This window comes from Phragmites australis, chromosome 23 (genome assembly GCF_958298935.1).
Source record: "Phragmites australis chromosome 23, lpPhrAust1.1, whole genome shotgun sequence".
NCBI classification, from domain to species: domain Eukaryota; kingdom Viridiplantae; phylum Streptophyta; class Magnoliopsida; order Poales; family Poaceae; genus Phragmites; species Phragmites australis.
This window is the reverse complement of record NC_084943.1, coordinates 22857548-22870383: the sequence shown is the minus strand read 5'-3', so window position 1 is coordinate 22870383 and position 12836 is coordinate 22857548. Positions and strand designations below refer to the sequence as shown.

The window sequence follows — 12836 nt, the reverse complement described above, 5'->3', positions numbered from 1 at the left end:
TATTTTAGTCTTCATCAGATATGCAATTTGTGTCAGTCAATATATGTCTGTCATATGACATCACTCTAGTTTCTAGAACTGGTCGAGAATCAACCGTGTCTTCTGCTGCTACAGATCTTTGGTAGCTTGTTTTTTTTGGGGGGGTTTCGTATTCATTTTTACTGGTGACAAGCATAGAACCTGATCATTAATGTCAATAAACATCGCACTGCAGTGCATATAAGCAGATAGCGGATATGCATACACACATCAGTTGGTTTCTTCTGCCTAAAGTGTTTGACTCACATATTTGGATTTTTTTTTAGGGAATATCGCCTGCAGAATTGCCCATGTTTGCGTGAAAAAAGGGTTTTTTATCCTATAAATGTGGCTTTTTTCCTGCATAAAGTGTTTGCAGTTTCTCGAAACAGGAGCGTAACCAACACTTTGGAGATATCTAAAATAGCATCACGCACAAAAATGCACCGAAACCTGCACTGCCATAGGCTCAAAGCAAACGGCAACTTCACATATATGAAGACCGTGCTACTCACTGTAAAAATATGTACAAACTGAGAGAAACATTACGAAAGCTCTATAGGATTTGCATATATGTTATTTCAATCTCAGATAAAATCCATGACATGGATGGCATATTTGAGCCTTATTTCCTTCTGCAAGGCAGGGTGCATGCATTCAGACGGCAAACTGCCTACGCACAAGATATTTGAAGTCTGCAAATGCAAAAGGATACAATACAATATCGAAGACCGCTTTTTTTTCCCGTCTGAATCAGCCTAGACCGCTTTTTTTTTCGGCTTTCAATATAAGCCGGGGAAACCCTTGTCTAAAAAAAAGTATCCGAATTCTTTTTGTTGTTGGAAATGCAGATTTTTCGGACACAACAACATATTTCCCCATCGCCTCATACTAGTGACAGGAAAATGGAGCCCTTGACTGGCTCCATTTTATTCTTTTGGTGATATCCTCACACGTTGGTGCGGAGCATGGGTGCGAATCTCGATATTGCTCATATTTCATGATTTATTTTTCATGGCACATGATAAATTCATACCAATATTTATTTTGCAACATTTAATTATTTCACTTTTGGTCCTTGTTTAACTTTAAGAATATCTTTATTTATCATTTGAATTAATTCGACACCACATTTTGGGTTCACTTCAAAATCCGTGTCAACAGTCTCCTCATTTACTCTTCCCGTGGTCTCCTCATCTCCTCTCACTGTCTCCACCGAGCTGTAGCCACCTTGCGTTGCCGAGCTGGCGGTCTCCCGAGCCGACGTGCGGCCACGCACCTTCCTCGTCTCCACTACGCGCACGAATGTTGTGTGGAGATGACAATGACAATAGGTAGATCTAAAGAAATGAAAAAAACACATTCACTTCAAGCTAAGTTTGAGCGCTAAAGATTGTGCTTTTGTCATTCGTTTAGACTTACTATTGTCGCTCGGATAGTATTATCACTCGGCTAGCGCAAGATGTATAATGGATGACGCATGGCTATCTTATTTTTAGATTTATGTATAAAATACTCTATCAGAACATTTCAGCATGGTATTTCTATCTTAGGTTTGAGATCAAACTTAAGATAGATCCTCATACTGAAGAGTTCGTGGTTGTATATTTTTGCACATCTGAAAGGATTATCAGTGCTAATTCAAAGCATGAACCGATAATAATAGTTGGGTTATCGCTGTCAGTTCAAGGTTTGAACCACAATGATACTTACTATCATTGTAGGTTACTGAACCGGTAATGATGACCTTTTCTATAGCAGTGTAAGACCATCAACTTGTAATTGAGACATAGCTTCAACGGCAACCAAGGGGTTGAGACAAGGGTGGCAACATGGAATAACGCTTGCTCCCTGGGCGTCTCCTGGTGTTTCTATGCAACAGAGGTCCTCATGGGCACAACATCCATCTTATGGATGGTGGGAATTCCCTGGTAGTCCAATTCAGCGGCCACAGTCATGGCCTCGCTCGCCATAGTGCCCCCCGGGAGGCGTGTAGCCAGCTACGAGTGAAGCAGCGATTGTTGGGATCAGAGAGCGTCAGATTTGAGAGCAGGGGCCAAAGAGTCTGACCATGTCGGTAGTGGAGGGCCCCTCCCTAGTCACCTTTGCGGGGTCCAGGTGGTTGGCCACACACGCCAGCCACAACTTAATGGTAGAAGCATCTTCTCTAAGGGGATGCACCATCTCATTAAAGCGCGTCGTGATTAGTTGTTGAGGTTTGAGCACACTTTGAGCATAGCAACTCCATTAGAGTCGCAAGCATAGATTGAAGGTCCAAGGCAGTCAAATCACGAGAGGCATGACAATAGTAGCCGCACACGGCACTCCCTTTGTCGTGGCAGATAGGGTTAGCAAATAGCCAAAGTCGACTGCGGCTTGTCAACAGATCTCAAATCAGATTTTTCTTTTTTAGTTCCTGGCCTTCTAGTTGATCAGTATTGTACCCTTATGACATTATAATACTCGTCTGGTAATGGCCAGACGTCCGGGCGGTCCGGCTTTGTCTGTATCACCAGAAGATAGTGTTCATCACCACGATGCTTCCCCGCTGAAAAACCAATCCAACATAATTGCAACAAACACTCAGCGAAAATCCTGCGAAATCATCGTTAGCTTTGTTAAACATCATCATGATTTATTCGTTGATGGGGAATGAGGACTACCAGATCGCTTATATTGATCAATGCACGTATGATATGTTCATGTATACACACATGATGGTATTGGTAGAATATAATACAGTGGTAGAACCTGATAATGTGATCGATCGTATCTTCGATCTTGGCTTGCCATACACCAACCAAAGATTTGCCGCATTTTATGCAAACAACACTGTGCCAACTTTGCACTGCATATCTCAACAGCTTTCTCTGTATCCATTAAACAACAACTCGAGATCTGTGGAGTATTTTTCTGACAGGAGCTTCGGTATGATCTTTAGTGCTGTACAAATCACGCGATATCTCTTAGACAAAGCGGACCAGGATAAGATGCATACATAAAGTCTAACAAATTATTAAAACCGCACTAAACCATGCACAGACCTTTATACAATGAAATACATTTTTATAATCCCCTAAACAAAGAGTATATTTTATATCGGCCCACAAAAAAAATATATTATAGCAATATGGCTCATACATGAGTTAGAGAAGATATACATACTGGGATGTGATGTAGTTGTCACTACTACAAAAAAAGGTCATCACTGTCAGTTTAAAATTAATATTATTACTGGTTTTTGAACCGGCAATGAATAAAAAGCAGTGGTAATCTAGGATTGTCACTGCTAGTTCCAAAACTGGTTGTGATTATACATATCATTGTCGGTTCGTGTTACGAATATCACTGCCGGTTCTTGATCTTATTCTGCTCAAATTGTATACTTATCACTGCCAGTTCTATATACAAAACGGCAGTGATAATCAATTAGGACAAGAAAATAAAAAATTGAACATTCATGCATTAATTTAAAAGAGATTAGCATACTAATGATTATATTAATATAGTTTATACTAATTATAGCAAAAGAGGTCATTATGCAGACAACGCGTAAAAACCTTAACACGCGCGTAGATCAACTAACCTAGGTAACTAGCTAGTTGTGCTCAAGTTGAAACTCGACTAACGAATGGAAGTCCACAACCTCATTGTTGTCATCGTCGTCATCCTCATCATGGTCGTCGTCATGGTCGTCATTGTCGTCACCGCTGTCGCCGACAGCGGCATCAACGTCTACATTGTCGTCGTCTTCCTCCTCGTCCTCCTCCGACAACAAGCTCGTCTGGTCCTTCATAGCCCTCACCCGCTCGTCGATGAACGCATCCCACACCTCATCATCAGACGAGAGGGATCCCGGTGAAATACCGGAATCGGAGATGGGGGGCACCTCGTCCGGCATGGCCTCCTCCTCCCCAGACGAGGACGTGGATGCGGGAGGTGTCCTCAAAAAAGGCGGTGGAGGCGGCAGCAGGTTCATGTGGATCGTGCGCGGGAGGTGGAGAGGTGGTCGACGACGGGCAAGAGGGAGAACGAGAGCACACGCGAGAGAGCGAGCGAGCAGGGTGATAGAGTGAGCGAGAGGATCGCTCACATTTAAAGTCACGCACGTGAAGTTTGGCAGTCGTGCGCGTGAAGACGTGCAAATTTTGAGTATCACCGCTGGTTCCTCAACCGACAGTGATATCCATTATCATTGATGTATGTTTGCACGTATTTTGATGAGCTAATATCACTGCTGGTTCTTATATACAACCAATAATGATAATTTGAATATCACTGCTAGTTAGTAGCAAGAATTTGTAGTGATACATCACTATCGGTTCGTATTACTAACCAGCAGAGTTAATCATTATCATTGTCGGTTCTTGCTGGCTCCACTTTTTATGTGCAGCTGAAGTTTACGAACCGGCAGTGATATGTTATTACTGCTGGTTATTTTTAAACTGGCAGTGAAGAGAGGCGCCGATGATCTTTTCTATTGTAGTGTGTATACTTTTTTAAAACAAGATCGATGGATTTCTTCCAGAATGACCTAATTATTTGATGGGAGGTTGAGAACTGAGATCATATATATCACCTAATGATTAATCGATTTGATATAAACATATATAGAACTTGGTTAGAATATTTCTGGATATCACCAAGTGTGTGCGCGACATATATATATGTGAAATGTTTTATTCCTACATAAAAGTTTGATGCAAACATTGCAACTTGCAAAAGCAATAATTAACAACAGATTTCATTTTTTAGAAAAAAAAATCCTGACATGAAGAAAAAGGTAGTCATTTGGGTTCCCTCATCAATGATTTTGATTGAGAAACAAAACGCTAACCAAAACTTGCAACTTGTGGTTGAGAAATCTCGTAACTAACTTGCTCATGAGTCATGCCATCATTTCATCATCATTCATCACCTGATCACAGTGCGTGGATGGACACACGAGAAATTCCTCGCCATCCTTAAGTTTCTCTTGGATCTCATCATCAGCCTTTTCAAATCATTAAATGAAGAGGTTTGCATGCTCAGATGCCCTTTACTTGGATGTAGATATGCATGCATGAGCAAGATATTTTCTTATCTTCTCGTTTCTTCACTATTACTGCTATAATGTTGGTGCAGCACGGAGTTAATCCTCCTTATTATGTCGTCTACCGTGGCGTTGAACCCCTCCTCCACCTGAAAAATTGCACAACAAATCGATCAAAACAATGGGCTTATTAGTTAAGTTAATTCTTCATACTATTAGTATCTCAAAAACAAGAATGTACTGTTACTGTATAAATGTGCCTTGCTCTGATTAAGTGTATTTCCAAAATAATGTATAGCCATTTTTAGGTTCTTCAATTTCTGAGAGATGTATACGTGAGTTATAATATGCATTTTCCCCGAGAACTACTATATAGGAAGGCATGTTTAAAATTTTATAAGTCAATGAATCACTCTCGGGAGAATGTTATATTATTCCTGGTTGAAGTCTCATCATATTCCCCACTTAAATTGACATTTTATAGAAAAGGAATGTGAAAGGTTTTTATATAATACTCCGAATGCAAATGCAGGTCGTTTTAGACTTATGCACAAGGATTAAGAAAGTAGATCAAATGACCTTGTTACCTCTTATTTATTTTGTATTGAAAAGATAACTTATTCATTTGTAAGAGTGATAGCATTTATTAAACAAAGGCAAGAAGGTAACAAAAGAGAAAAAATGTATAGAAGTTTTGAGAATGATTTATATTTAGAGAATAGTTGAGGAGGCTAAAACGACCTACCATTGCAATCAGAGGGAGTATATATCTTTGCAAACAGCGAATGCATTGATTTCCAGCAAAGAAATTTAGGGACTGCAGAAATGATAATCAATGAGATAGTCATTCTGAAATTGTTATGTTGCACCCCCACCCTTTTGACAGTTTCTACATACCAGTTATTTCTCCATTGCATTTTGATTGATTTGCTTGTCCAACGACTCAAGCACATAATGCATGCAGAGTCAAAATGTCACCCATTTTTATATAGACAAAAATCTTATCCGCCAGCTGATCTAATCCGAACAACTTTCGATGAGTCTAACATTTGAACTAACAACCTCACTACTAGACATGCTACCCTCAGTTAGTTCTGGTGCAATTATCTCTTTAACAAATCTACAGATTTATTTATTTTTATCTTAAATCATAAAACATGAAACCCACAAATCTCACTCAATATGTATCCAACCCTAATTCCTTTTTATACATGTCTGATCTGGTGTTTTATTCATGTACATTTATCCATCGTTCCCTTAAAGATTTATATATGAAATTCCCATGCGTGGAGTACCCTGAGACAAAACCTGCCCATACAAACATATATATAATTAAATAGAGAAATCTCCATAAATTAATGTCGAAATAGTCTACACAACTTAATTGATACATATTTTTGAAGAAAATAATTTATACATACTAACATTTACTAGCTCTAGGCGCAGTACATGCTAGCTCTAGGGATTGCTCTTATAAGGAACCAGGATCAATATTTTGTCGGTTTGGTATAGAGAAATTATTCATGCATGGGTGCAATTTTTGTACCAATGGAGATCATGCATGCATGGATGCATATGGATGAGTGTACTCGCCTTTGCCGTGATGGTGATGATGACGGTGGAGGCGGGAAAGGGTATGACGTTGGTGTGGGTGATGGAGAGGTGCATCTGCTCCACCTCCGACAGCACCGTCACCAGCAGCCCCCTCGCGCTGTCGCAGTGGATCCGCAGCAGCACGCTCTTCTCCGAGAGCCGCGCCACGATCTCCGGCAGGCCGCCGTTGCTGCCGCTTGCCGCCCCCTCGTCGTCGGGCACGCGGCACGGCTTCTTGACGAGCACCGCGGACTGGATGCCGTTGCCGGCGTTGCGGGCGCCTTCCTCCTCGAGGGACTTGACCTTCTCCTGCAGCTCCCTCACGTACTTCACCGCGTCCCCGAGAATAGTGGCCTTGTCCATCTGCAAGCAAGTTCATAATGTAGTTATTGAAGTGCCTATGTTGCACATATGTCCCCGTCAGCTTAAGTAAACTTTAGATGAACAAGTTGGGGGCATGCAACTCAATACTAGAACTTTCGGTACCCTCCAAGGATTGTAAAAAATCTTTTAATTATATTAACTAGTGGAGCGGCTACTATTAAGAATCCAATTGTACATCATTCTGGCTTGATCACCAATTTGTGCTTTAATTTAATATTGTTGTTCTTTTTATCACTACTAGGACGGCTCATTGATAGGTACAATTTAAACCCGGGCCTACTATGACAACATTTTTATCTGTTCAGACACTATATCATCATATATTTGTTCTATTTCATACAGATTATACTCCGTAGGTATTTATTCTTGTTTTTGTTTGTTGTTCCAATCGGATAACTTTTTTGGGGTTGGGAGGTCAAGCTCTATCATCTGTAAGGTCTGCTGGCTACGTCTTTCCTTGTCGCCTTCCTAATGCTACGGTATTGAGCTATACAGTTCAAGCCTAGTGTACCAGAGCTCTATCCTCATGAACCGATTCACTCCTATGTCATGCTCTGCAGATCAATGGCTTCATTGATGTTACTTGTTCCTGATAGAGGTTGTGGTTCCACCATCATCGATTTGTGAGCTACGGGGTCCATGCTCAATGCAGCAGTGCTAGTATCCTCCTGTATCAATCCTTGCCTCTGTCGATATCGATGGCTATACAAGTCATCGGGCTTCTCTTTCTCATTGCATCCGCATTGGCCATTTGGTGTTGGATATGCGGTATGAGCTCATTTTCCACTTCAACACCACTATGCTTTGTGACATCCTTAACTTCAGTATCTTCTCACTCGACACTGCATCCATCCCCTTTCCCTACTACAAAGAGGGCAACAACATTACTAGTCAAATTGCCAGCCCATCTACGTCGTCTGGGAGGGACAGAGAATATATGTTACATTGTTCTTTTTTCTTTAAGCGGGCACTTGTTTTTTCCCATAATTTGAATGGATGGGTTATCCTCTTGTATCAGGTCTTATCTTCTTTTTATTTATTTTTACACCTCTCGTAAGGAGCTATATTTATATTTTTTTCTTCTTTTTTCTATTATACTTTACATCAAAAGATCATTTGAATTGCAACTTAAAACTTTTAAGTGCATACAGGTGCAACAAACTTATGCATTAATTAAATTGTGTTGTCTTTTTTTTCAGCATTTGTCTTAACTTCTTAATAATAGTAGAGGTGGGTAATATAGAAGCATATATTGAGTATTTTGTGTTTATTTTTTCGTAATGTCAACGGTGGGTAATTTCTGAACATATTTAAGGACACTTTGTTTTTTTATTTTCTGATTAACTGGTAATTTTTAGATTTTGAGGGAGAAGGAGGAGACTTCTTTTATTGGCTAATTACTAATTTAATAGATAGATAGATGTGCATACATATTTGGTGCTAATTGAGGTGCGATCGATTTGAATTACATTTTGGTACACGCTACTTATAATCAGAACTCGAGTTTGAGGCTTTGAGTTTCTACCTAGAAATCCTCACCCAAACACATGAGTAACTGTAAATACGGTTTGTCGTTTTAGATGTCCAAGTCTCATGAGTCCGTAGTCCATACTGCGGCTAGCAAGCGCTTGCCTATCCCTGAAATTTTGCAAGGTTAATTGCACCTTTTGAGCACTGCATATTGATCCTCTGTAGCTCGATTTTCCCTGAGGCAGTTTAACTTTCTTATTTAGTCTAAAAAATAATACCTCTAATTAAGATGTTACAAGAATACATATATTGCATGCTTGCACTTTCGGAGCTAAGAACCTAATTTGCTAGCTAGCTGCTTGCTTATTAAATGATTGCTCAACAGTGATCACTATAGTGTTGAGATGATATGCATGCAATCTTGGTAAATATTGCCTAACAAAATTAATAGCTCCTTGATGAGAAGGTTAAAACAAACATGAAATTAAAGGAAAGTAAGGAGGAGGAGGAGAAGAAGATAGCTATCTCATGGTAGATAACTCTACTCAGTCAGTCATCAGAAGAAAGAAATGGTACTGAAATAACTGAATACTAACCTTCTTGAGCCCGGGGATGACGGTGGAGAGCTCGATGACCCTCTGGTTGATCTTCTCCCTCCGCCGCCGCTCCGCGATGATGTGGTCCTGCACCGGCACCGGCGACGATGACGCCGCCACCGCCGCAGGTCCCGCGCTGCCAACTCTCCTCGCCGGCGCTTGCGCCCGCGCAGACGCCGCGGCTTCCGGAACCGCAACGCCGCCGCCGGTCTCATCGGTTGTCTGCGCCATCGACAAGGCGGCGGCGCTGAAGTTCCAGCTCATCGGCCTGCTGTTGCTGCTGCCGCCAAGGCCGGTGGTCCTGGCGCGGGCTGTGTGGGGGGACCACCCGGCGGCCGCGTCATGGTCCATGACGGCGCCGGGGCTATCGCTGGAGCTCCAGCTGTTGGCCAGGTGGTCCACCTGCACCGTCAGGTCTCGGACTCCGGCGGTCGCGTTCTGGGACTGGGACTGGGAGGCGTTGGGGAGCGCTTGGAGCGACGGGAAGGCAGCTTCCTCATCTCTGCCGCCGCCCATGCGGCTGCTACCGCCACCATCCTGGTATCCACAAGCAGCGGCTGCAGGGGGGTGCTCGTGCAGCTGGTTCATTGCCCACTGGAGAAACATGCTCGAGTCGTCCATGTCGATCGATTAATCCTTCCTGCTACCTGCTGCGTTGGAGAAACAAGTGAACAGGTCATGAAGGTGCTAAAAAGATTAGCATACGCAATTAACCTTGCAATCAAGAATATATGTGTTCTAAGATTTGATTCTCTCTCTCTTCTCTCTCTCTCTCTCTCTCTTTGTTTCTTAGTTTCTCTTCCTTCTTTCTTTGCACTGTAGTTATGATGAACTGATGGTTGAGACTTGAGAGAAGAATCAAGGCGATGTTAAGAGGACAAGTGAAGCTGAAGTTGCAACTGCAGCTCTGCAAGTGGGTGACTCCAATCCAAGGTAGCCAGGTAAGCTGAGTTCAAGCTGAACACAGGCTCATAAATCATTCAATCAAATGTCAGGTTGTCTGCACTTGAGGGGATTTGATTTGAGGCAGCACAGATCGATTTGCACTTTCAACTATACTTGTAATGAACTCCAACCAACAAATTAAAGCCAATAAAATCAAGAAATACCTGCAGATCAGTTGCTGATTGGGAGACCTTCCTCAAATCTGATGCCAGCTCTCTGGAGCTTGGAGCATCCAGAGAAAACAGATAGCTAGTGTGCTAGCTAGCTCTTGGAATGACGTTCTTCTGTTGTTTGGTTATTGGTAGATGGATCCCTGGCATTATTGGTGTGTATACATATATATCCCCTCTTGTCTGTGCCAATGTCTTTATCTCATCACATCATTCTGCCCCTTAATAAAATATTAGTTAATTTCCTCGCTGCTGTTGTAGTGTGGCCTAGCCCTCCCAAAATTATACTACTACTATATACTAGTAACTGTTGGAGTATAAGGTTTCTCCTCCTGTTTTACACAACATACTGTCACAGAAAAGTAATGCATGCGTGAGGTTGAGAGTAGCGATGTCAATAGTGACTCGATACTTAGATTCCTCGTGGGGAATTTACTTATTAGGAGAGAGGGTGAGAAGATTTTGTTTCTTGTGGAGATATAAATGGTAAAAATCATATCCTGACGAGAATAGGTATGGAGAAGCATTCTATGTTCTTGTTTTCCGTGAGGACCTGTTTCGATCCAGCGGTGGTGGCCCAGATGTGTGTGGTCGGCTCAGGTGGGAGCTAGGTGTACGGCCCAGCCCAGGTGGGCATACGCGAGGGAGCCCGGAGGGGTGGCCCAACGGTTAGGTGGATTGACGGACGCAGGAGAGATCCAGATAGACAGCTTACTGTTAAATTATTAATGGAAATAGGTTTCTCGTCGGGTCCCAATTCCCCATATGAGGATGGGAATACAGAGAAACTATGACCTATGAACATGAGCGGATACAAAGGGATAAGGAATTTTTCCTTTTATGACAGAGTAGGGAACTATTCTCCGAGAAGACCAAGTACCGAGAAGAGAGTGCTCGGGGCTACGAACAGTGGTCCCCGAGCACTCAAGTCTCCCGACGATAAGAAAAGCCAAGTACCGGGAAGAGGGTGCTCGGGGCTGCGAACTGTGGCCCCCCGAGCACCCGAGTTCCCCGAGGATCCAAGGGAAGTCAGTTCCGGAAGAGAGTGCTCGGGGCCGTGAACAGTGGCTCCCGAGCACTCGGTTCCCCGAGGACCCGAACAGTTAGTTCCGGGAGAGAGTGCTCGGGGCCGTGAACAGTGGCCCCCGAGCACTCGGTTCCCCAAGGACCCGAGCAGTTAGTTCCGGGAGAGAGTGCTCGGGGCCGTGAACAGTGGCCCCCGAGCACTCGGTTCCCCAAGGACCCGAGCAGTTAGTTCCGGGAGAGAGTGCTCGGGGCCGTGAACAGTGGCCCCCGAGCACTCGGTTCCCCGAGGACCCGAGCAGTTAGTTCCGGGAGAGAGTGCTCGGGGTCGTGAACAGTGGTCCTCGAGCACTCAGTTCCCCGAGGACCCGAACAGTCAGTTCCGGGAGAGAGTGCTCGGGGCCGTGAATAGTGGTCCTCGAGCACTCGGTTCCCTGAGGACCAAGAAATGGCAAATCCAGGAGAGAGTGCTCGGGGCGGTGAACAGTGGTCCTCGAGCACTCGGTTCCCCGAGGGCCTGAGAAGTCCTTCGTCGGTGGCCCCCACAAAGGTCCAGCGGTGAGGTGTCAGCTGGTGAGAGGCCTGATGCTACATTTAAGAGGGCGCGTGGCCTATCACTTCCAACTGCTCGCCCCACGCTTTCTGTCAGTCCCTGCCACAGCCTGACAGGGAGGCGTGGGGACGTTTAATGCACAGGTCCCGTCGCGCGACATCCGGCGCGCCTCGGGATAACATCGCGAAGCCCAAGGCGCCCCGCCTGCCGCCCTGCTGTGTCAGGCTTGCTCTGACTGGGCAGGCACGCCGGACTGCTTGGTGGCTGCCCGGTGGGTCCTCCCCGCGGCGCCCGTTGAAGAACGGCATGATAACGAATAAGACTGGACGGGGTGCGTTTTCAACCCTCCTCGTCACCTCGCGCAGCAGCCTATGATGGTTGCTTTCCATTTATAGCTCCTTGGAACTCGCGCGATCCTTTCTGGGCACGCTACCGCCCCGACGGGTATTTAAGCCGGGCGGACACCCCGGAGAAAAGGACCAGTTCAGACCAGCTCGAACTCTCGACAACCGACAACGAGCACCAAAGAACAAGGAGCACGAAGCTCTAGACTAGACAAATATTCTTGTAACCTAGCAGAACCTCAGAGAGACATTCTCAGAGCATTTATAGCGTACACACAGAAGTAGGGTGTTACGCTCAGTGCGGCTCGAACCTGTCTAAAAATCCCCTGAGCATTTACTACTTCCTGTATCCGATCATTTCATTCCACCTGCATCTCATTTACGCCCATTTATTTCACCCGCAAAACGAATTCAGAATCATCCTCCCGGTCGAATCTCAAAGGGGTCCCTCCGGATCCCCGCTTGAAGAGTTCACCCTCCGACAAATGATCTGACACGATACAATGGAACTTTTTTCAAAATAATATTATTTTATTAAAAATTATAAAAATAATATCTAAAATCTGATATTTTGTATATATAAGGACCTATCGGCACTCAGCGTACCGACATGCTACGTGGTCCTAGGACCTGTCAGAAACTGATAGGTCATGTGTCCATGTTTAAAGAAAAAATCATAATTTATATATATATATATATATATATATA

The 12836-nt window shown here is 43.8% G+C and overlaps 1 protein-coding gene across 4 annotated transcripts; it reads right to left on the bottom strand.

The window, feature by feature from the left end:
• Nucleotides 1–4680: 4680 nt before the first annotated feature.
• On the bottom strand, nt 4681–10351 carry LOC133905792 (transcription factor NAI1-like). 4 transcript variants are annotated; one of them, XM_062347555.1, is made up of 4 exons: nt 10203–10351; nt 9094–9743; nt 6644–7006; nt 4681–5199 (listed from the first exon to the last, which is right to left on the bottom strand). In XM_062347555.1, exons 2-4 carry the CDS (start codon nt 9712–9714, stop codon nt 5098–5100), a joined length of 1086 nt encoding a protein of 361 aa, XP_062203539.1. In that variant the 5' UTR covers nt 9715–9743; nt 10203–10351; the 3' UTR covers nt 4681–5097. The 4 variants fall into 4 exon arrangements, with proteins under 4 accessions (XP_062203539.1, XP_062203540.1, XP_062203541.1 ...); XM_062347556.1 differs by having other exon boundaries at nt 9094–9740; XM_062347557.1 differs by having other exon boundaries at nt 9094–9736.
• Nucleotides 10352–12836: the final 2485 nt, after the last annotated feature.